Here is a 26,752-nt window from a genome sequence, read left to right as displayed (position 1 = left end):
TCAACAAGGTGTGTTAAACTAAACTTTAATTGGTATTAATGACATGGATTGTAAGCAATTTATTAACATGGAACGTCCAGTCAGCTGCGCGTTTTAATTACAAACCAGGTATACGGGCATGTTTGGATACACATACTAATAACTCATACTGACAACATTGTTTTACTCTAACAGAAATCAATAGTCTACCTGTGTATGTGGATCCTAACTTGGGCAGTTACCGTGACCCATACAAAATGTATGACTTACTTCTGGTGACTTATGATGAACAGAATATATGGGCCATCATTATACCTCTACTGAGTTTTCCCTTCATAAAAACAATACGATAACATCTGCTATTTCCCTTAAATCACTTAAATCTTTCCATCTGAGAGCTACTCCCTCCTCAAATAAGGACTACTCCCTGCAAAAAAGGACTTCTCTCTGCCAGAAAGAAGACTTCTCCCTTATGAATATTTGAAGGTGGAGCTTATAAGATTTCAGCCAATGAAAACATTGGTAAGCGGCCCCCTTCACCATGACAACAGTAAAATGACCACCGATGAAGGACGTTTTGTTGTTGTAAAGTGGAGTTACAGCAGATTTTGGACACTTAGCGTAGCTTAAATACAAAAGCTGTTATAAAGACTGCAGTGAATTCACTTCAAACTTATTTAACAGAACGGAATACCGGAAGCGTCGACGAGAAGGGTCAAGCAAGCTCAGAGGAGGTGAACGTGTGTCCAGTTACAATGTAGGACACACAAGTTTTATGCAGAACTTAAAAAAAGTGGATGGGACTAGATCTAAATATGGTAGGAAAACAATGGCGACTATGAGATACAGTCTATAAAACACTTCTTGAATGCTAGAAATGAAGATACACTGTATTATCAACGACGATGCATACAGTACTTTCAATTGTAATTTTTTCTCTTTCAGTCTTTGAAATTGTAAAAGGAAATGAATAAATAAATTCATTTGTTCAATTGCCTTTAACAATTTGTTTCGTTATAATACAACAGTTATAGAATGGGTTATTTGGGGAATAGCAACATTAAGGTCACCCTTGGTGAAAAACTATTCCCCTCGACGGCTTCGCCGCCTCGGGAAATAGTTTTCCACCTCAGGGGACAATAAATTTGCTAAATAACAAGTCTTACGAAGATATTGCGCCCAATGTCCCCCACTCGGAGGAGGGAGGTCCTGGTCAAACAGACTTGAAGTTTCTCTTGTGAAACCAATTTCTATTATAAATACTTACCACAGTCATTCATTATAATGCATATTTCAATCCTACTTGGCACTTTAAATACGTAAATAAAGACCCCCCCCCCCCCCCGGGGAACCCCTGGAAAACCCCACCAATCAGACGGCAGTATTCACGCACGTGATCAGACACGAAGCCATGCTTCCCACTTCATAATTCCAAAGCCCAAAAAAACTGAGAGCCAAGGAGACAATGGGAGGGTGGGAAGAATTCATAATAGAAATTGGTTTCACAGGAGAAACTTTAATTCTATTTCAAAATACGTTACCACAGTCATCATAATGCGAATTCGACTTACTGCAGTGGTGTTTCCATGGAGCGATAAAAGCGGAAAAATTCAAAATACATTTTAAGAGGAAAAATTCAAAATACATTTTCTTTGTGACACAGAGCCTGATTACGACCAGCGTTCCGGATCACGTGGAGAAGACATAATGAGGCTCATGCAAAAGAAGAGGGAGGACAGACAACGGATTGGGCAGCCACAAGAGTGCCCAAAGAATACAACCCGTCAGACTGTCCCGACATAGACCGGAGATAGAACTCCGTAAACGTAGAATGACCCCTCCAATTAGCAGCTGTCATGACCTCAGCGTAAGAAGAACCGTTAAATAAGGCCCACGAAGAAGCTGAAGCGCGACCCTCGTGAGCCCTAACCCCTGACACCCGCAAGGACTGACCCCCTGCCGACTCATACGCAGCTCGAACAGTCTGAACAATCCAGCGCGAGATGGTCGCCGCAGAGATATCGGATCAGGACAATCCCCATCCAGAGTTGAAGCCAAAGAAGGGATAACCACAAGCCCTGGGGTGAAACCGGGAACCTGGTTCTTAGCTAAAAAGAGGGATCAGTGGTCACTAAGACCGAAGAATGGCCAGCCGAAAAACGAAGGCTAGAAGGAGATCTGCAGCATGAATATCGCTTCTGCGGCGACCGGAAGCAAAGGCTATAAAGAACACAGTCCTGAAAGTAAGAAACTTCCGATCCGTCGACTGGAGGGGCTCGAATGGCGCACTCAACAAAGAATCTAGCACAAGTGCTAAATTTCACCTAGGAACCAATTGCCGTGAACGAGGCTTCTTAATATAGAAGCCCCTAATGAGAGCAGACAATGAGGCGTCCGAGCCCACAGACTTGCTACCATCGAAAGCCAGCACACTAGCAATGGCTGAACGATAGCTCCGATAGTTCCCGGAGACAGACCTTTGTCCTGGAACAACGGGAACAGAGGCAGAGACTGGATCAATCGACCGTCCGACACACCAATCACCGAAGGCGGACCATCGAGATTGTTAGACGGCGGAAGAAGAAGATCTTAGTGATCCTGCGATGCGAGTTGCAACTTCTCGAGAAAAGCCCGTCTGGTTGAGCCTTCACGAGATAGCATCCAACCGTGAAGGTGGAGCCGTTCTGGGGTGGGATGCTGCGTGGAAAGTCCACCGAAAGCCGAAGCAACAGAGGAAACCAAGGTTGTCGAGGCCAGAGCGGTGCAACCAGCAACACAGTATAATATTCAGTGATACCGTTTCATTCGTATACAATCTTCTGTGATACCGTTTCCTTCGAGTACAACCTTCTGTGATACCGCTTCGCTTCCATCGTGTACAATCTTCTGTGATACAGTTTCCTTCGTGTTCAATCTTCTGTGATACCGCTCGTGTACAACGTTCTGTGATACCTCTTCCCTCGTGTACAACGTTCTGTGATACCGCTTCCCTCGTGTACAACGTTCTGTGATACCGCTTCCCTTATGTACAACCTTCTGTAATACCGCTTCACTCGTGTACAACCTTCTGTGAGACCGCTTCCCTCGTGTACAATCTTCTGTGATACCGCTTTGCTCACCTCGTGTACGATTTTCTGATACACCGCTTCCCTCGTGTACAATCTTCTGTGATACCGTTTCCCTCGTGTACAAACTTCTGTGATACCGTTTCCCTAGTGTACAATCTTCTGTGATACCGTTTTCTTCGTGTACAATCTTCTGTGATACCGCTTCCCTCGTGTACAACCTTCTGTGATACCGCTTCCCTCGTGTACAATCTTCTGTGATACCACTTCCCATGTGTACTATCTTCTGTGATACCGTTTCCTTCGTGTACAACTTTCTGTGATACCGTTTCCTTCGTGTACAACCTTCTTTGATACCACCGACCTCGTGTACAATCTTCTGTGATACAGCTTTCATCGTGTACAATCTTTTGTGATACCGCTTCCCGTATGTACAACCTTCTATAGTACCGCTTCCCTCGTGTACAGCCTTCTGTGATACCGCTTCCTTCGTGTACAATCTTCTGTGACACCGTTTCTCTTGAGTACAACTTTCAGTGAAACCGTTTCCTTCGTGTACACCTTTCTGTGATACCGCTTCCCTCGTGTACAATCTTCTGTGACACCGTTTCTCTTGAGTACAACTTTCAGTGATACCGTTTCCTTCGAGTACAACCTTCTGTGATAAGCTTCCCTCGTGTACAACCTTCTGTGATACAGCTTTCCTCGTGTACAATCTTTTGTGATACCGCTTCCCTCATGTACAACTTTCTGTAGTACCGCTTTCCTTGTGTACAATCTTCTGTGATACTGTTTTCCTCGTGTACAATCTTCTGTGATACCGTTTCCCTAGTGTACAATCTTCTGTGATACCATTACCTTCGTGTACAATCTTCTGTGATACCACTTCAATCGTATACAAACTTTTATGATACCGTTTCCCTCGTGTACACTGTTCTTTGATACCGTGTACCTCGTGTACAACCTTCTGTGATACAGCTTCCCTCGTATATAATCTTGTGTCACCGTTTCCCTGATGTACAACCTTCTGTGATACCGCTTCCCGCGGGTACACTATTCTGTGATTCCGTTTCCCTCGTGTACAACCTTCTGTGATACAGCTTACCTCGTATATAATCTTGTGTCACCGTTTCCCTGATGTACACCCTTCTGTGATACCGCTTCCCTCGTGTACACTATTCTGTGATTCCGTTTCCCTCGTGTACAACCTTCTGTGATACCACTTCCCTCGTGTACAACCTTCTGTGATACCACCTACCTCGTGTACAATATTCAGTGATACCGTTTCATTCTTATACAATCTTCTGTGATACCGTTTCCCTCGTGTACTTAATTCTGTGATACCGCTTCCCTCGTGTAAAACTTTCTGTGATACCGCTCCCCTAGTGTTCAGTCTTCTGTTATACCGCTTCCCTCGTGTACAATTTTCTGTGATCCCGCTTCCCTCTTGTACAACCTTCTGGGATACCGCTTCGCTTGCCTCGTGTACAATATTCTGTGATACCATTCCCTTCGTTTTCAATCTTTTGTGATACCGCTTCCCTCGTGTACAACGTTCTGTGATACAACTTTCCTCGTGTACAATCTTCTGTGATACCGCTTCTCTTGATTACAACTTTCAGTGATACATACCGCTTCCCTCGTGTACAATCTTGTGATACTGCTTACCTCATGTACAACCTTCTGTAATACCGCTTCCCTCGTGTACAACTTCTGCGATACCGCGTCCCTCGTGTACAACCTTCTGTGATACAACTTTCCTCGTGTACAATCTTCTGTGATACCATTTCAATCGTATACAAACTTTTATGATACCGTTTCCCGCGTGTACACTGTTCTTTGATACCGTTTACCTCGTGTACAACCTTCTGTGATACAGCTTTCCTCGTGTACAATCTTCTGTGATACCTTTTCCCACGTGACCTATCTTCTGTGATACCGTTTCCTTCGTGTACAACTTTCTGTGATACCGTTTCCATCGTTAACAATCTTCTGTGATACCGTTTCCCTCGTGTACTTAATTCTGTGATACCGCTTCCCTCGTGTAGAACCTCTTCGAGTACAACCTTCTGTGATACCGCTTCCCGCGGGTACACTATTCTGTGATTCCGTTTCCCTCGTGTACAACCTTCTGTGGTACAGCTTCCCTCGTGTACAACCTTCTGTAGTACCGCTTTCCCCGTGTACAATCTTCTGTGATACCGTTTATCTTGAGGTGTACAACCTTCTGTGATACAGCTTACCTCGTATATAATCTTGTGTCACCGTTTCCCTGATGTACACCCTTCTGTGATACCGCTTCCCTCGTGAACAACTTTCTGTGATACTGCTTCCCTCGTGTACACTATTCTGTGATTCCGTTTCCCTCGTGTACAACCTTCTGTGGTACAGCTTCCCTCGTGTACAACCTTCTGTGATTCCGCTTCCCTCGTGTACAACCTTCTGTGATACCGCTTCCCTCGTGTACAACTTTCTGTGATACCGCTCCCCTAGTGTTCAATCTTCTGTTATACCGCTTCCCTCGTGTACAATTTTCTGTGATACCGCTTCCCTCTTGTACAACCTTCTGTGATACCGCTTCGCTTCCCTCGTGTACAATATTCTGTGATACCATTACCTTCGTTTTCAATCTTTTGTGATACCGCTTCCCTCGTGTACAATCTTCTGTGATACCACTTCCCACGTGTACAATATTCTGTGATACCGTTTCCTTCGTGTACAACTTTCTGTGATACCGCTCCCCTAGTGTTCCATCTTCTGTTATACCGCTTCCCTCGTGTACAATCTTCTGTGATACTGCTTCCCTCGTGTACAACCTTCTGTGATACAACTTTCCTCGTGTACAATCTTCTGTGATACCGCTTCCCTCTGATTACAACTTTCAGTGATACCGTTTCAATCGTAAACAATCTTCTGTGATACCGCTTCCCTCCTTTACAACCTTCTGTAATACCGCTTTCCCCGTGTCCAATCTTCTGTGATACCGTTTCTCTTGAGTACAACTTTCAGTGATACCGTTTCCTTCGTGTACCACCTTCTTTGATACAGCTTCCCTCGTGTTCAAATTTCTGTGATACCGCTTCCCTCGTGTACAATCTTCTGTCATACCGCTTCCCTCGTGTAGAACCTTCTGAGATACCGTTTCCCTCGTGGACTCTTCTATGATACCGTTTCCCTCGTGTACAACTTTCTGTGATACGGCTCCCCTAATGTTCAGTCTTCTGTTATACCGCTTCCCTCGTGTACAATTTTCTGTGATACCGCTTCCCTCGTGTACCATCTTCTGTGATACCGCTTCCCTCGTGGACAACTTTCTGTGATACCGCTTCCCTCATGTACTTTGTGATACCGCTTCCCTCATGTACAACCTTCTGTAGTACCGATTCTCTCGTGTACAATCTTCTGTGATACCGTTTATCTTGAGTACAACTTTCAGTGATACCGTTTCCTTCGGGTACCACCTGTCTGTAGACTACACTTTTACCCGTGTAGAACCTTCTGTGATACCGCTTCGCTTCCATCGTGTACAATCTTCTGTGATACCGTTTATCTTGAGTACAACTTTCAGTGATACCGTTTCCTTCGTGTACAACCTTTGATTACAACTTTCAGTGATACCGTTTCCTTCCTGTACAACCTTCTGTGATACAGCTTCCCTCGTGTACAATCTTCTGTCATACCGCTTCCCTCGTGTAGAACCTTCTCTGATACCGTTTCCCTCGTGTACTCTTCTATGATACAGTTTCCCTCGTGTACAACTTTCTGTGATTCCGCTTCCCTCGTGTACAACCTTCTGTGATACAACTTTCCTCGTGTACAATCTTCTGTGATACCTCTTCCCTCGTGTAGAACCTTCTGTGATACCGCTTCGCTTCCCTCGTGTACAATATTCTGTGATATCGCTTCCCTCGTGTACAACTTTCTGTGATACCGTTTCCGTCGTAAACAATCTTCTGTGATACAACTTTCAGTGAAACCGTTTCCTTCGTGTACAACCTTTCAATCTTCTGTTATACCGCTTCCCTCGTGTACAATTTTCTGTGATACCGCTTCCCTCGTGTACAATCTTCTATGATACCGTTTCTCTTGAGTACAACTTTCAGTGAAACCGTTTCCTTCGTGTACAACCTTTCAATCTTCTGTTATACCGCTTCCCTCGTGTACAATCTTCTATGATACCGTTTCTCTTGAGTACAACTTTCAGTGAAACCGTTTCCTTCGTGTACAACCTTCTTTGATACAGCTTCACTCGTGTACAATCTTCTGTGATACCTCTTCCCTCGTGTAGAACCTTCTGTGATAACGTTCCCCTCGTACAACCTTCTGTGATACCGCTTCGCTTCCATCGTGTACAATCTTCTGTGATACCGTCTCCTTCGTGTACAATCTTCTGTGATACAATTCCCTTCGTGTTCAATCTTCTGTGATTCCGTTTCCTTCGTGTTCAACCTTCTGTGATAACGCTTCCCTCGTGTACAATCTTGTACAATCTTCTGTGATACCGTTTCTTTCGAGTACAACCTTCTGTGATACCGCTTCCCTCGTGTAGAACCTTCTATGATACCGTTTCCCTCGTGTACAAAAACCTTCTGTGATACCGTTTCCGTAGTGTACAACTTTCTGTGATACCATTACCTTCGTGTACAATCTTCTGTGATACCATTTCCATCGTGTACAACCTTCTGTGATACCGTTTCCCTCGTGTACTTACTTCTGTGATACCGCTTCCCTCGTGTAGAACCTTCTGTGATACCGTTTCCCTCGTGTACTCTTCTATGATACCGTTTCCCTCGTGTACAACTTTCTGTGATACCGCTTCCCTCGTGTACAATCTTTTGTGATACCGCTTCCTTCGTGTACAATCTTTTGTGATACCGCTTCCCTTGTGTACAACCTAATCTTCTGTGATACAACTTTCCTCGTGTACAATCTTCTATGATACCGTTTCTCTTGATTACAACTTTCAGTGATACCGTTTCAATCGTAAACAATCTTCTGTGATTCCGTTTCCCTCGTGTACTCTTCTATCATACCGTTTCCCTCGTACAACCTTCTGTGATACCGCTTCGCTTCCCTCGTGTACAATATTATGTGATACCGTTTCCTTCGTGTACAATCTTCTGTGATACAGTTCCCTTCGTGTTCAATCTTCTGTGATACCGTTTCCTTCGTGTTCAACCTTCTGTGATAACGCTTCCCTCGTGTACAATCTTCTGTGATACCGTTTCTTTCGAGTACAACCTTCTGTGATACCGCTTCCCTCGTGTTCAATCTTCTGTGATACCGTTTCCTTCGTGTACAATCTTCTGTGATACTGTTCCCTTCGTGTTCAATCTTCTGTGATACCGTTTCCTTCGTGTTCAACCTTCTGTGATAACGCTTCCCTCGTGTACAATCTTCTGTGATACCGTTTCTTTCGAGTACAATCTTCTGTGATACCGCTTCCCTCATGTACAATCATCTGTGATACCGCTTCCTTCGTGTACAACCTTCTGTGATACCGTTTTCTTCGTGTACAACTTTTTGTGATACCGTTTCCTTCGTGTTCAACCTTCTGTGATACCGCTTTCTTCGTGTACAACTTTCTGTGATACCGCTTCCCTCGTGTTCAATCTTCTGTGATACCGTTTCCTTCGTGTTCAATCTTCTGTGATACAGTTTCCTTCGTGTTCAACCTTCTGTGATACCGCTTCCCTCGTTTACAATCTTCTGTGATACCGTTTCTTTCGAGTACAATCTTCTGTGATACCGCTTCCCTCGTGTACAATCTTCTGTGATACCGTTTCTTTCGTGTTCAACCTTCTGTGATAACGTTTCCCTCTTTCACAATCTTCTGTGATACCGTTTCTTTCGAGTACAATCTTCTGTGATACCGCTCCCCTCGTGTACAATCTTCTGTGATACCGCTTCCCTCGTGTACAACCTTCTGTGATACCGCTTCCCTCGTTTACAATCTTCTGTGATACCGCTTCCCTCGTTTACAACCTTCTGTGATACCGTTTCCTTCGTCGTGTACAACTTTCTGGAGGTTATACATGTACATGATAGTCTTTTTAAATACTCACCATAAAGGTTACCAGATCGTGATAACTTCAACTCAAAGAAGAAAGAATAGACAGTTCTTAGAAGAAACTGTTCGATTTTGTTGATGTGTTTGACATTAAAGTCATTGTTTAACGTATTGAAGGCGAGATTCATCGATCATTGGGCTTTTATTTGATAGACATTAAAGTAATTCCCTAATTTATTGGAGGCGGGATTGGTCGATCGTAGAGCTTTTATTACGACACTTTTGATCCTATCAGTTACACTCATCACAACGCCCTTGTCCAGAGCACCAGTCATACTGCTTCCACGGCACCCATCATCCATCAAACTGTCCCTATGGCACTATAGCACTTTCCAGGGCACTATAGCACAGTCCAGGGCACTATAGCACATTCCAGGGCACTATAGCTAGCACATTCCAGGGCACTATAGCACATTCCAGGGCATTATAGCACATTCCAGGGCACTATAGCACTTTCCAGAGCACCTATCATGCTGTCTGCGCGGCACCCATCGCATACCATTAGCTAAACCAATCAAATTCCCAAGGTAATTTATTAGGACATCACAAATACTGTTGACAAAACCCATTACATCGACAACGGAAACTTCATAAGGACATCCTGGCTACAGTAGTTTAAAGCCGACACACTGTGTCCATGGCACTTACCAGGACACCCTGGTTATTGTCAGCGCCATTTAGTACATTTTGGATAATGTTAGCTTGACCTATCACATCTTCTCCATGGCCTTTATAAGGGAATCCTGGATAATGTCGGCTATACCCATATTACTCAGGACCTCACGTGGATTTGGATGGTCACGTGTCAGGGCGGCCAAAGCCTGCAAAGGAATGTAAAATAAATGATAACATATGTAAGGATAATAAATGTGTCTTATTTTAATTGTACATAATTATGATTACGGTCGCCTTCTTGCTTCGCCCTAGTGGAAATTTTCCTTTAATACCCCGTTCACAAAGCTCTGCGACCTTACGAAAACCATGCCGATCACCCCGATCATCCCCAATCTGAAGAAAAAAAGTTATCAAATCGGGGCATTATCGTCGTCAAAATCCAGCAATTTTGGAAATTAAAGACTACATCACGACCGTACTGCGATGTTTCTACGTCAAAAGCGCTGCTGACTCGCTGCCATTACGATTACACCTAGACCAATGCCGACCAAACGGTCGTTTCTACTACTTTGCGCTACGATTACACCTAGACCAATGCCGACCAAGCGGTCGTTTCTACTACGTTACCACTACGATTACACCTAGACCAATGCCGACCAAGCAGTCGTTTCTACTACGTTGCCGCTACGATTACACCTAGACCAATGCCGACCAAGCGGTCGTTTCTACTACGTTACCGCTACGATTACACCTAGACCAATGCCGACCAAGCGGTCGTTTCTACTACGTTGTCGCTACGATTATACCTAGACCAATGCCGACCAAGCGGTCGTTTCTACTACGTTGCCGCTACGATTACACCTAGACCAATGCCGACCAAGCGGTCGTTTCTACTACGTTACCACTACGACGTACAGGATCATACTACGTTGTAACACAGGCATAGAAGACTGTATGACTATGTCGCTACGCTTGTGCTGACCATATTAAGTTTCTTGTACGCTTCTAGGACTCCGTAGGATCGTATTGAGCGTAAAGTGAGCGTAGTGGGAGCATGGTTAAAGCGTAATTAAAATGGTTCGAAATAGTTGCCGACGGTGATGCGTTTTTATTACGACCACAGATATCTCACCACGACGCTATATATCTATATCACGCTGGGAGATCCCGACCAGATCAAACCACGTTCACGGAGATCCTCCCACGTTTAGTCCCGATTGGCCACGCTCTCGGCCACTTTTCTATCGTAGCAGGGTATGTGTTAAGGCCCGGTCACAACCCACGGCTCGGCTTTTATATATACGGCAGAAATCAGTCCGCACAACGCGCGTTGTAAGTGCGGAGCACGTGCTTACTCGGCACGGTCCACGTCAGTTCTGGGGTGAATCCGTAGCCCGACCGTATCCCGAACGCAGCGAAAGTTCCTCATGCACTAAAAGTGCTACGGCGTGTCTGCGTGCTCCCAAATCTGTACTGAGGCGGTATTCACCAAGTACGGATCCACAAATTTGGCCCACGTTTTTGCAAGTAGACGGCACGTGCACGCACTTGCAAGTACGGCGGGGTGGGACCACGGCTTTAATGGGGTAACTCAGAAGTAGAGCGTCCGACTAGGAAGTATGGGATCGCCGGTTCGATCCCCCGTTCCTGCCTGTGAAGTAGATTATGTGTGAGTTATACCTGAAGCACACTATTCTCATTCCTATAACGTGTATATGTCTCACCTAATGCTCCTGCCTGAAGCTACTACCTGGTAGATGTATTATGTGTCTGGTTAGTACTTTATGCGTAAGTTACCTGAAGTTACTACCTGGTAGATGTATTATGTGTATCTTACCTGAAGTTACTACCTGGTAAGTGTATTATGTGTAAGTTACCTGAAGTTACTACCTGGTAAGTGTATTATGTGCGAGTTACCCGAAGTTACTACCTGGTGAGTGTATTATGTGTGAGTTACCTGAAGTTAACACTGGAGCGGACATAAAATTTGGAGATTCTGTAGTTAGAGATCTGCCGTGTCTCGCACTCCACTGGGGTGAATATTTTTCGCAAATCTACTCGGAGTCTTCTCATGAGGACTTCAACAACTCGTTCAAAATGGAAGTTAAGAACTTTTTGAAAAACTTCATGGATGATGCCTCACGACTGAACTTTTCGTTGGCTGACTTTATTTTTAATGAAGTTAAATATATTTGTCGTAGTCTTCCCCGTGGCAAAGCTGCAGGTGTTGATTTAATTGTTTATGAAAATTTGATATTTGTACCAAAGGATATAAAAAAAGGGAATCATTTGCACTCTATATAAAGGTCACAATAAACCTAAATCTGACCCAAATAGCTATCGCACTATTTCTTCCATGCCTGTCATTGTCAAAGTTTTTGAAAACTTATTACTTGACAGGCTTGTCTCTGAAAAGCTATTTAATGTTAATTCTCTACAAAATGGGTTTCAGAAGAACGTCAGCAGTACGATGACGTCATATCTTTTGCATAAAACGATTATTTACACTTGTGAAAATAATAGTAAACTGTACTCTTGCTTCCTCGATGCGGCGAAAGCCTTCGACTGTGTTTGGCACGAAGGTTTATTTTTTAAACTTGCTCTTTTGGGCTTAAAACGTGATACTGTCAATATGATAGTTTCTACATGCATGTATAAAAATATATATAGTGCGGTTCTTTGTCAAGGTTTTATTTCTAAATGGTTTCCAATATGCCAGGGAACCCGTCAAGGGAGTATTCTCTCGCCTTCGCTTTACTCTATCTACATTGATGACTTGTTGAATGAACTTTGTGTTTCAAAATTCGCACTTTATGTCCATGACATTAACGTAACTTGTCCTACTCAGGCGGATGATATTGTCCTACTTTCACTTTGCAAAAGCGATTTGGATAATTTGATGTATATCTGTTATTTATACAGCTGTAGATGGAGATTTAAGTGCAATGCATCGAAATCTGTTGCTGTTGTTTTTAATAAAAGACAAAATGCCTATACTAATTCAAAGCGGAAGTGGTATATATCTTGGGCCAAACAAAGTACAGGAGTCAACTAGTACTACACATGTCGGTATATTTGTAGATAAATTCAGTCCAGGTCGTCCAGAGCTGGATGAAGTTGTGCATACGTTACGTGGGCAATGTTTTGCTCTTATGCATTGTAACTTACTTGGTTCAGGACTTAATCCTTTAATAAGTTTGAAACTCTATAAATCAATCGTGCTTCCAAGAGCGTTATTTGGCTGCGAGTTCTGGTTCGCGCTTTCCTCTACTGATTGGCGTCGTTTAGAGACCACACACCATTTATGTGCAAAACTTATGCAGAATTTCCCAGTTCGTACTAGGTCGGATATTGTACTGGGTATGTTAGCTTTACCATCAATTTCTCTGTATGTTGAACAATGCAAACTACGATTTTTCGCTGCTTTGTGTAATGTAAAATTTTAATGTCCTGCAAAACAGTTGTTTTTGTCACGTATATAAATTATCATATATATGCATTTTAGTAAGTCAAAAAGAGGGTTTATACCCGATGTATGGAACATTTTTCATAATTACAATTTGCAGTTTTACTTGTACGATTATTTACAGTCCTTGCATGCCTAACAAACTACACCTGTAATGTGGAAGCATATTGTTAAAAATGTATTGCTTTGCAAAGAAAGTGAACAGTGGGAACAGCGTCTGAGTCTGAATTGTGATTTATGCAGATTTAGGAATATTCATACAGAACTTTCGCCTTCCATTCTGTGGCATGCATCAAAATTATCTCAAAGCTTAGCTGAGATCTGTAAACGAGTTTCTAAATTATGGATTGCCCCACCTGATTGTGAACTTCATTGTGCTAAATGTAATTTGTCTGTCTCTGACGCTGTCGCTCATTGTATCTGTGTTGAATTAGCTTCGCTTAGAGATGTCTTTTATACAAATATAGTTAACGTCCATCCTGTACAGGTATAGGGAACAACAGTTTTTCAATATATTTGGCAGTCCGTCCAACGATATCGCTCTCGCCCTGTGAGAGGATCATGTGTTTTTTTTCCTTTATCCGAGACTGTCTGATTTTTGCGGAGAGAGCTTCAGCTCTAACACTTCAGTAGATCTAATATCCTTATACTGTCTGTAACTCTTTTTTATGTACAAGTGATTTAAATCGCTTTCTAACATGATTGTACAAGGAAACCTTTATGTCAATTCACAGGAAGGTTCACGTAGACTCTTCTCAATACAGTTTATAACCATTATCATTCTACTCCATCATATATTTGCGAAGCTTTGTAATCATATTTGTTTGCTTTGTTCACTAGCCTGAAGTCTTTTACATGTCTAGTTACATACATTGGTTTTGTCCACTTTAGAATATCTCCCTTTTCTTGACTTTACAGATGATTTCTTTTTCTGTATTTATTTGTATTTATGTCCATATACATGTACATGTAAATCTTAAATTTGGAGGAATAAAGAAATGAATGAATGAAAAGAGTACTATCTGATAAGTACATTATGTGTGTGTTACCTGGAGTTACTACCTGGTAAGTGGATAATGTGCATCTTACCTGCCATTCCTGCCTGGGAAGTATATTATGTGTGTTACCTGACGTTCCTGACCTGACGTTCCTGCCTGGGAAGTATACTATGCGTGTTACCTGACGTCCCTGAGCTGGAGTGTCTGGCTGGGAAGTATAGTATGCGTGTTACCTGACGTCCCTGAGCTGGAGTGTCTGGCTGGGAAGTATAGTATGTGTGTGACCTGACGTTCCTGACCTGACGTTCCTGCCTGGGAAGTATATTATGCGTGTTACCTGACGTTCCAGACCTGACGTTCCTGCCTGGGAAGTATATTATGTGCGTGTCACCTGACGTTCCTGACCTGACGTTCTTGCCTGGGAAGTATATTATGCGTGTTACCTGACGTTCCTGACCTGAGGTTCCTGCCTGGGAAGTATAGTATGTGTGTTACCTGACGTTCCTGTCTAGTAAGCACAGTATGTGTGTGTTACCTGACGTTCCTGCCTGGGAAGTATATTGTGTGGGTGTTACCTGACGTTCCTGACCTGACGTTCCTGCCTAGGAAGTATATTATGTGTGTGTTACCTGACGTTCCTGACCTGACGTTCCTGCCTGGGATGTTTATTATGTGTGTGTTACCTGACGTTCCTGACCTGACGTTCCTGCCTGGGATGTATATTATGTGTGTGTTACCTGACGTTCCTGACCTGACGTTCCTGCCTGGGATGTATATTGTGTGTGTGTTACCTGACGTTCCTGCCTGGGATGTATATTATGTGTATGTTACCTGACGTTCCTGCCTGGGATGTATATTATGTGTGTGTTACCTGACGTTCCTGACCTGACGTTCCTGCCTGGGATGTATATTGTGTGTGTGTTACCTGACGTTCCTGCCTGGGATGTATATTATGTGTATGTTACCTGACGTTCCTGCCTGGGATGTATATTATGTGTGTGTTACCTGACGTTCCTGACCTGACGTTCCTGCCTGGGATGTATATTGTGTGTGTGTTACCTGACGTTCCTGCCTGGGATGTATATTATGTGTATGTTACCTGACGTTCCTGCCTGGGATGTATATTATGTGTGTGTTACCTGACGTTCCTGACCTGACGTTCCTGCCTGGGATGTATATTGTGTGTGTGTTACCTGACGTTCCTGCCTGGGATGTATATTATGTGTATGTTACCTGACGTTCCTGCCTGGGATGTATATTATGTGTGTGTTACCTGACGTTCCTGACCTGACGTTCCTGCCTGGGATGTATATTATGTGTATGTTACCTGACGTTCCTGCCTGGGATGTATATTGTGTGTGTGTTACCTGACGTTCCTGCCTGGGATGTATATTATGTGTATGTTACCTGACGTTCCTGCCTGGGATGTATATTATGTGTGTGTTACCTGACGTTCCTGACCTGACGTTCCTGCCTGGGATGTATATTATGTGTATGTTACCTGACGTTCCTGCCTGGGATGTATATTGTGTGTGTGTTACCTGACGTTCCTGCCTGGGATGTATATTATGTGTGTGTTACCTGACGTTCCTGACCTGAGGTTCCTGTCTAGTAAGCACATTATGTGTGTGTTTACCTTAAGTTCCTATCTCATAAGTATGGTATGTGTACATGTGTTTACCTGAAGTTCCTGCCTAGCAAGTCTACTAGTATTATGTGTGTGTTACCAGGAGTTCCTCTTACCTGAAGTTCCTGCCTAGTAAGTCTACTAGTATTATGTGTGTGTTACCCGTAGTTCCTCTTACCTGAAGTTCCTGCCTGGAAAGTGATCCCACTGCCTCTGAAGCCCGACTATCTATTTGTTGCTGGATACGTTCCTGAAGAACATAGAACACATCTCGTTTACTCTCGTTTACTCTCGCTATGGAAGAATATATGCAACTTGCGTTACTCTGGTAGTGGAAAAACTTCTCTCGTTTATTATCGGTTGTCATTTGACATTCCATACATGTAATCCTGACTCGGTTTACAACTAGGGTCCTGCTTCGATCGCCTGTTACATGTATCACTTATCGAAGAATACATGTTCCAATTTTTAACACATTTGACCACTGTGACTTTGAATGTAAGTCTACACATACGCCGTTTGTGTCTGCAAATGACAGGTTAGTTCCATGACCGTAGACATCGGAACTCTTTAGTCAAGGTTAACTCGTTAATTTTATCTTATTTTCATATTCGATAGCCGTTTATCCAAAAACACGAATTCTTATGAATGTGTGTGAATATTTAAAACATCTTGAATGAACTTTAAGACGGCTATTTCCCTTTTAAAACAATAAGCAAATCTCAGTTTGTTCCTTGATTGGGAGGCTGTTACAATATCAATCACGAGACTGAAATGAATCGGTATTGCTCACATATGTAATGGAGCGACATTATTCCTATTATCCGAAACCTCACGTGTCTGCCGTCTTACATTGTGAAAATCACACCGTTTTCTAAATATATAGGTACACGTCTAATAGAGATGGGCGTTTTTACACGTCTAATAGAGATGTGCGTTTTTTGCACGTCTAATAGAGATGGATGTTTTTACACGTCTAATAGAGATGGGTGTTTTTTCACGTCTAATAGAGATGGGCGTTTTTACACGTCTAATAGAGATGGGCGTTTTTCTATTGAATGACAGAGTGGCTTCACCTTTTCTTTGCTATATTTTTCCATTTCTTCGTTACAGCTCTCTTTTTCCATCAATGCGATACTTCCTCGTGTTTTCATTGATTCTGAAATAGAAAACATATATATTACATCGCGCCAGTAAGTAAGCTGGGTTAGGAAATAATATCACGAAGAAAATACCCCCTAAATCTATCGGTGCACACGTGATATTTTTCCAATTTTGTTTCTGAAATGAAATACTTTCAAAATACATGTATGGTTTGTTTTGTAAAGCAGTTTATGACTATTAATTTCCTGTATGCATGACTTTGGATCCTCTTCAAAATGAAAATGACAAGTGACCCGTTCTAATACTGTGTGCAGTTTCATGTCTTTAATGTAAGTATACTAATACATTCGTTGTGAACCCAAAGGAATTGATAGTGTCTGTCACACAGAAAATAGTCAGCATTCACTTATTGTCAAACCAACGAAATTGATAGTGTCTGTCATACAGAATATAGTCAGCATTAATTTATTGTCAAACCAATGAAATTGATAGTGTCTGTCACAAAGAAAATAGTCAGCATTCACTTATTGTCAAACCAATGGAATTGATAGTGTCTGTTACACAGAATAAAGTCAGCATTAACTTATTGTCAAACTAATGAAATTGATAGTGTCTGTCATACAGAATATAGTCAGCATTACCTTATTGTCAAACCCAAGGAATTGATAGTGTCTGTCACACAGAATATAGTCAGCATTAACTTATTGTCAAACTAAAGGAATTGATAGTGTCTGTCACACAAGGATAGAAAGCATTAACTTATTGTCAAACCAATGAAATTGATAGTGTCTGTCACACAGAAAATAGTCAGCATTAACTTATTGTCAAACCAAAGGAATTGATAGTTTATTGTCGAACCTAAGGAATTGATAGTGTCTGTCACACAGAAGATAGTCAGCATTAACTTATTGTCAAACCTAAGGAATTGATAGTGTCTGTTACACAGAATAAAGTCAGCATTAACTTATTGTCAAACCAAAGGAATTGATAGTGTCTGTCACACAGAATATAGTCAGCATTAACTTATTGTCAAACATAAGGAATTGATAATGTCTGTCACACAGAAAATAGTCAGCATTAACTTATTGTCAAACCAAAGGAATTAATAGCGTCTGTCACACAGAATATAGTCAGCATTAACTTTTTGTCAAACCTAAGGAATTGATGGTGTCTGTCACACAGAAGATAGTCAGCATTAACTTATTGTCAAACCAATGGAATTGATAGTGTCTGTCACACAGAAGACAGTAAGCATTAACTTATTGTCAAACCAAAGGAATTAATTGCGTCTGTAATGCAGAAGATAGTCAGTGTACTGCCAAATCAAACACGGCTTATTTACTGTCAAACGAAATACAATGTAAATTGACAATCAAGTATTTATACCTAAAGAAAGTAATCAATAACATACTGTCTCACCAAAGATATCGAGAGTTAAACATAATTTACTGTCCAACCAAAGATATCGGCAGTTAAACAAACCAAAGATATCGACAGTTCAACATTATAAACCGTCAAACCAAAGATATCGACAGTTCAACATAATTTACTGTCAAACCAAAGATATCGACAGTTCAACATAATTTACTGTCCAACCAAAGATATCGACAGTTAAACATAATAAACCGTCAAACCAAAGATATCGACAGTTCAACATAATTTACGGTCAAACCAAAGATATCGACAGTTAAACATAATTTACTGTCAAACCAAAGATATCGACAGTTGAACATAATTTACTGTCAAACCAAAGATATCGACAGTTGAACATAATTTACTGTCAAACCAAAGATATCGACAGTTAAACATAATAAACCGTCAAACCAAAGATATCGACAGTTAAACATAATAAACCGTCAAACCAAAGATATCGACAGTTAAACATAATTTACTGTCAAACCAAAGATATCGACAGTTAAACATAATAAACCGTCAAACCAAAGATATCGACAGTTAAACATAATAAACCGTCAAACCAAAGATATCGACAGTTAAACATAATTTACTGTCAAACCAAAGATATCGACAGTTAAACATAATAAACCGTCAAACCAAAGATATCGACAGTTAAACATAATAAACCGTCAAACCAAAGATATCGACAGTTAAACATAATTTACTGTCAAACCAAAGATATCGACAGTTAAACATAATAAACCGTCAAACCAAAGATATCGACAGTTAAACATAATAAACCGTCAAACCAAAGATATCGACAGTTAAACATAATTTACTGTCAAACCAAAGATATCGACAGTTAAACATAATAAACCGTCAAACCAAAGATATCGACAGTTAAACATAATAAACCGTCAAACCAAAGATATCGACAGTTAAACATAATTTACTGTCAAACCAAAGATATCGACAGTTAAACATAATAAACCGTCAAACCAAAGATATCGACAGTTAAACATAATAAACCGTCAAACCAAAGATATCGACAGTTAAACATAATTTACTGTCAAACCAAAGATATCGACAGTTAAACATAATAAACCGTCAAACCAAAGATATCGACAGTTAAACATAATTTACTGTCCAACCAAAGATATCGACAGTTAAACATAATAAACCGTCAAACCAAACATATCGACAGTTAAACATAAGTTACCGTCAAACCAAATATATCGACAGTTAAACATAATTTACAGTTGACAGTTAACATAACTAAGTGTCATACAAAATATATTTTCGGTCAAATAAATCTGTCAAACATTTGTTTTTATTTTTTATGAAAATATAGAAAACACCAATCTCTAACATTGGCCATATAAGGTCTGGTTACACAAACTCTAGGTGTCCATATAACAGAAACGCAGTAACGAAAGTGTGTGTAGGAGTTGTAGCAGTATTACTGACATTCACGGTCAAACATTTACAGGCGAGTGGCAGGTATCCAATGTCCGATTAATTATCAAATATTCATTAATCGACGTCACGTGAGGATAACGATCGAATCCCTCATTGTTTGACACGAGTAATGATTTCAATACAGGAGGGCAATTTGAGCAGATTGCTCAGGTAACAGATCAAGTAGCGTCTACCTATGTAGTCGCGTCATCCAAATAGACTAGCAGACTTATAACAACTTAGATCTGGGTCAATGGGTCATTAGGTTTTAGGTATTAAATCATTATCAAACAACTCGGTCAACTAAGCGATTTCTCTTCTTTTTCTTGTTGGATTTATACAACAATACATGCTATTGTTCTGTTAATGCGGGGTACTTCTTTACACCGCTCTTTACTAAACATAGCATAAGTGACCTTAATATAATAATTACCGGAAAGTCAATCTTTAATTACTACTGACGTCCGTAGACGACTGGTCCTTTCGAGTATTCAAGCAAAAAAGAAACAAGAAGACTAAATGTGATTTAGTTATTCTTTTTCCGGTCACAGTTCAAAGAAAGTATGAGAATCAAAATGTCGAATCCTCCATTGTAATGATATCAAACATAACACTGACCCAGACTTGTCTTGTCCAAATCCTCCATTGTACGTATATGTAACTACGTATTGTAGTGATATCAAACATAACACTGACCCAGACTTGTCTTGTCCAAATCCTCCAGTGTACGTATATGTAACTACGTATTGTAGTGATATCAAACATAACACTGACCCAGACTTGTCTTGTCCAAATCCTCCATTGTACGTATATGTAACTACACATTGTAATGATACCAAACATAACACGGACGCAGACTTGTCATATCCGAATCCTCCATTGTACGTATATGTAACTACACATTGCAATGGTACCAAACATTACACTGACCCAGACTTGTCTTGTCCGAATCCTCCATTGTACGTTTATGTAACAACGCATTGTAGCGATACCAAACATAACACTGACCCAGACTTGAATTATCTGAATCCTCCATTGTACGTTAATGTAACTACACATTGTAATGGTACCAAACATTACACTGACCCAGACTTTTCTTGTCCGAATCCTCCATTGTACGTTTATGTAACTACGCATTGTAGCGATACCAAACATAACACTGCCCCAGACTTGTCATATCCGAATCCTCCATTGTACGTATATGTAACTATGCATTGTAATGATACCAAACATAACACTGACCCAGACTTGTCTTGTCCGAATCCTCCATTGTACGTATATGTAACTACGCATTGTAGTGATATCACACATAACACTGACCCAGACTTGTCTTGTCCAAATCCTCCATTGTACGTATATGTAACTATGCATTGTAATGATACCAAACATAACACTGACTCAGACTTGTCTTGTCTGAATCCTCCATTGTACGTATATGTAACTATGCCTTGTAATGATACCAAACATGACACTGACCCAGACTTGTCATATCCGAATCCTCCATTGTACGTTTATGTAACAACGCATTGTAGCGATACCAAACATAACACTGACTCAGACTTGTCTTGTCCGAATCCTCCATTGTACGTATATGTAACTATGCATTGTAGTGATACCAAACATAACACTGACTCAGACTTGTCTTGTCAGAATCCTCCATTGTACGTATATGTAACTATGCATTGTAATGATACCAAACATAACACTGACCCAGACTTGTCTTGTCCGAATCCTCCATTGTGCGTATATGTAACTACACATTGTAGTGATACCAAACATAACACTGACTCAGTCTTGTCTTGTCCGAATCCTCCATTGTACGTTTATGTAACTATGCATTGTAGTGATATCGAACATAACACTGACCCAGACTTGTCTTGTCCCAATCCTCCATTGTACGTTTATGTAACTATGCATTGTAGTGATATCAAACATAACACTGACCCAGACTTGTCTTGTGCCAATCCTCCATTGTACGTTTATGTAACTATGCATTGTAGTGATATCAAACATAACACTGACTCAGACTTGTCTTGTCCGAATCCTCCATTGTACGTTTATGTAACTACACATTGTAATGATACCAAACATAACACTGACCCAGACTTGTCGTTTCGAATCCTCCATTATACGTATATGTAACTACACATTGTAGCGATACCAAACATAACACTGACCCAGATTGTTCTTGTCCGAATCCTCCATTGTACGTACAAACCCCACTTCTTTCGTAATTGTCATGGACTTCCTCTTCGCATGGTCTTAGGATTGCCGAGAGCCTCTGTTAACATCTTGAGATCCTGATTAGAGTGGCGCCATATACACGTCCGATTTAAAAGGACATCCATTCATGTGTAGAGGGATTGGGCTGGGACGATTGGCGGCAACCAGGTAGCTTAATTGGTAGAACGTCCATCTAGAGTTCGGAGGGTCCCGACTCGAACCTCGATCTGGACGTTGCAATTCTCTTTCCCAGGATTAACGGATTTGAAGTTATACACGCAATTGGCAGGATAAATAATATTTGTGTTAAAGGGGCATAACTCCATCAAAAAGGGTCGAAATCCCAAATTAAAATGCTGATGCACAACTACATAAGATACGGATCATTCATGCAAAGTTTCAATGAAATCCACCTGTTCGTTAAGGAGGAGTTGCGCGTACAAGTACTTCGCACAAAGGGGCATTACTCCATCAAAAAGTGTCGAAATCCCAAATTAAAATGCCGGTGGACAACTACATAAGATACTGATCATTCATGCAAAGTTTCAATGAAATCCACCGGTTAATTAAGGAGGAGTTTTCCGGACAAGTTACTGCGGACGACAGACAGACATCCAGACAGGGTGATTCCAGTATACCCCCCCCCCACTAACTTCGTTGCGGGGGTATACTTATGAGCTTGTCTAAATGGCGGTGTTCTTCTACATCATCAGTGTAATCTTACCTAACATGTTTTATTGTAAACTTATCTTAACATTGAGATATACAATGTACATTGTAATAAACTTAATCATAAGCTTACCTAAATGTCGGTTTTCTTCCTTAGCTTTGTTGCGCTCCATCTCGTCAAAGTACCACACAGTCATGGCATACCTACCAACAAAGTAACACAAGGTGGACCTTATTTCACTTCATGTGAAAACCATTTGGGTTGGAAGTGGGGATGGTATCAGAAAATCATGATATAAACTCAATCTCCCTCAAGATTCCTTTCTCTGCTCTCCATTCATACCAATGAAAATGGCTCACGGGCTGACCGCGATGTCACACTTATCTATAAAGTAACAAAATGGCGCCCTGTGTGCAAAGTACAATTATGGACGGTTTTGTTAGGAAAATCTTAAAACAAAACCCTTAATGATCTCAAGGGGACTCGCAACAAGAACAACAGTATGCATTGGGCACAGTAGGACTTGTGATTAATAGGTAAATCCATTATTTCACTCACACAGTATGACTTGTGATTAATAGGTAAATCCAGTATTTCACTCACACAATATGACTTGTGATTAATAGGTAAATCCAGTATTTTACTCACACAGTATGACTTGTGATTAATAGCTAAGTCCATTATTTCACTGAAATTTCTTTGCGATGTGTAAGTTTTGTTAACACAACACTCCGACTTTAGTTTATTTATGGTGTTTTTTTAAGACCCGACTTTGCATGGAGTCAACATTAGTTGCCGTCATGTAGTGAGGAAACAGCATGCACAATATATACACTTCAACCAAAGATTTAAAAGTTGAATATTTCAGATGAAATGCCAAGTATAGAAGATAATTACAGAAGTGATAATTAAATGCTGGTGAGATCAACCTATGCATACCTTGTCCTGTAGGCAGGCTGCACCTCGTGTGGATTACGGCCATCAGACCAGAAAAACAACAGACGATTAAACAATGGCGGAACGTCCACGTGATCTTCACTTCCGGTGGGAAATATCCTCAACAGTCCTCCATCGGTCTGAAATTTAAAGTCAATCAAAACAGAATGCAGCTCGTTTTCTTATCTCAAATGTAGTATGGTACACTGAAGTACTACAACGATCGAACTCCATGAACTATTGACATACGCCTGAACTACATGTATAATCCGGGTCCTCGTTCTTATACAGGTACATATGTAGCTTCCGTTTCTCTACTTGTGCAGATCAAGGATAATCTACAGTGATGATTGAAGATAACAAAAACATAACAATAATAAAGTACAGCAGTTCAGCAACTTTACATCCTAAAATGGGTATTTAATGACTACTTCGGAGATTGACACCTGAAGTTTGTTACTGATGCAATTTATTTTTCAAAAAAGTACTTGACAAGTTAGTTGAACTTTCCACGAATAGGTTTCCTTTGGTCCAGTTCAATTTTAGAACTACAAATGTAAATGACCGAACAAGACAGTTACTAGGTCATTTTAGAATTCGATCTTTCTAGAATTTCCTTCGATCTTTCTAGAATTTCCTATCTGGATTTTTTTTTATTCTTAGTTGTGCATGTTTCTTTTTCAGCTTGGTCGTGAAAAAGTGGGGTGACCAACAGACAGCCATCTTACATACAGTGTATGTAGATCTGACCATTACAATTTGATACATTTTTTTTAAAAGGACCATAGCGCTAGTCTCAATGAATCTATACATACATTACAAATAGGTTATGCCCAATATTAGTTACATTGCGTCTGTTTCCTCAGATTGGGTAAAGTTCAATCTGGTATCAGACCGTCTATTAAAAAAATAAACACTTTGAGCCGCGCATTCTGATTAAAATCATGTTACATGGCTTCGTTAACTTGGTACTACGCCTAAACAGTTCAGACGGAGCCATGTAACAGATGATTTTAATCAGATTGTGAGCCGCGAATCCAATAATGAAAATACATTATGTCACTACAGCAAGTGGTAGCACCGCCGAAAATGCTGTCAACAGATTTGGAAAATGATACATCTGCTTATAATTAACAGCAATAAATCTTTGGGTTTATTTCCAATATATTCAGTTATTATTTTTTTGAAATAACCTGAATATCTGTGTTATCACATTGCCTATGTATTGAAGAAAAAATGAGCATTGAATTGGAAGTCGGACATGAGAAGTTACGTTACAATACAGTGTGAACGTATTGTAGCATCACACCCCGTGCTGTTAAATCATATAGCATAAACTGTTAATGAATATAGCCCCCATACCTACTTCTGGTTTAGGAAGATCACATACCTGGTACCTGCCTGCGGTCTCCTCATTTATCAAAAATTAGTATATTCACGGTGTTGTAGGTGTAGGGGAGATAACTCGAGAAAAATCATTGAAACCTACCTGGACATCCCAGTCGCGGTTAAGGTACAGGATGCATGTAATTCGTCGTCCGTCCCTCGAGGGGTTGTCCACGTGCCGTCTGTAACATGTCCCCTCCCCCGGGTAGCACGTCACCATAACCTGTTTGTGTACGACTCTAATTTAGTTGCAATATCACAATGTGACGGTGAAAAACAACAGTTATAAGATCTAGTTAACATCAATGAAAGACACGAAGAAAATCAAATGACAAGAAATTGGAAAAAAATTCTGACTCAATTACTCACTTTAATATAAAAAAAAGCGGTAGTTTAATTCATTATGAAGTTGGTCAGTTTATAAACTGTACGTCGAATTATGGTTACATATAGTCACCAGCGGCATATCAGATGTTTTTGAAGGGGCTACGTGGCTACAGAGAAAGAAAATACTGAAAACTGTAGGGTTACTGGCCCCTATAAATCATACCCAGTTACTGATAAGGCTTACAGACCTTGGTGCGACTATTGATGAAGCAGTCTTTCCCCTCGAGGAGGGGGTTGAGGTCAGTCAGAATAGAGTCGAGGCGCTCTACCGCCCTGCCAATGTTGGGGATATCTTCCTGGTTCCGGTCAACCCATGCCATCCGGTCACTCCGAATTTCTGACTTTAATACTTTTTGGTTATTATCATCACTAGTTCTACCCCCGGCTAATTTACCTGTCTTTAACTGTGACCTGGCATCCAAACTTTTTATTTCCGCTAACATTCGATCAACGTGATCGTCTTCAAACAGGTAATCGATAACACAGAAGTTGTTCTTGTCTAGTTTGTCTACCACAAACTTGGCAATATCTTTTTTCTTCTTTGACTTTGGTTTGTCAAAGTGTCGTTCAATAAATGGACGTTTGTCGAATGGTGTATACTCCGATGAATTTTCGTTCTCATCAGCGCTGTTCATAGGTTGCTTACAGTCATTTGTTTTCAACTCTATATTTGTTTCCGTGCCGTTTTTAAAGTTTATGTGGGCTTTAGGTTGATCAAAACTGTCAGTCTCGTCCTTAACGGCTCCACCTGTGGTTTCATTTTCTTTTATTTCAACTCGACCGTCATGTACCGTCTTCGTGGCTGCAGATACCCCACCGCCGCCTCCCTGCGGTTGTTGACAAACCGAGTTCGTGTGACTGCTTGCTTCGTCTCGGCTCCCGCCTGTCTGTGACTTCGTTACGTGACACGATATTTTGTGCTTTGGCCAGTCCTGGAGTTGGTGCTCTCTACTGCAGTAGACGACATGCTTACATCTCGAACACCGTTTAAGGGAGGAAAACGACCCACAAACAACACACTTCATCACCGGCACAGTAGCGTCGTCCGCCATGGTCTGTTGACAGGCACACTTTTCTACCTCACTATAGGAGAGCTCCACACCGCTCGGTTGGATTAACAAGTGATCTGAATAAGTATGGTTGATTGAGAAAGAAGAAAGAAAAAAAAGAAATATATCTGTTAGAAGAATGCTTTGGAAGGAGTGGAAAAGAGTTAACAAATGAACGAATGAATAAATGATGGAATGAATGAATGAATGAATACTAAGTATTAAAATGACAAGATATGTTTATAACTATTGAATAGGGTTAAAAATGTATTCAGTACATGTAAATAAATGATACTTAAATTACATCAACTATACCTTTCTTAA

General features: G+C 40.9%; 1 protein-coding gene across 1 annotated transcript; it reads right to left on the bottom strand.

The window, feature by feature from the left end:
- Positions 1–9,242: 9,242 nt before the first annotated feature.
- LOC110449747 (egl nine homolog 1-like) lies at positions 9,243–26,447 on the bottom strand. The gene is made up of 7 exons (XM_021496803.1): positions 25,568–26,447; positions 25,096–25,215; positions 23,610–23,746; positions 22,803–22,873; positions 16,897–16,979; positions 15,999–16,070; positions 9,243–9,935 (listed from the first exon to the last, which is right to left on the bottom strand). Exons 1-7 carry the CDS (start codon positions 26,429–26,431, stop codon positions 9,825–9,827), a joined length of 1,458 nt encoding a protein of 485 aa, XP_021352478.1. The 5' UTR covers positions 26,432–26,447; the 3' UTR covers positions 9,243–9,824.
- Positions 26,448–26,752: the final 305 nt, after the last annotated feature.

The sequence above is a fragment of the Mizuhopecten yessoensis genome, unplaced genomic scaffold (genome assembly GCF_002113885.1).
Source record: "Mizuhopecten yessoensis strain PY_sf001 unplaced genomic scaffold, ASM211388v2 scaffold4811, whole genome shotgun sequence".
NCBI classification, from domain to species: Eukaryota; Metazoa; Mollusca; class Bivalvia; order Pectinida; family Pectinidae; genus Mizuhopecten; species Mizuhopecten yessoensis.
Note: the sequence above shows the minus strand (reverse complement) of the source record. Positions and strands in the feature narration are given on the sequence as shown.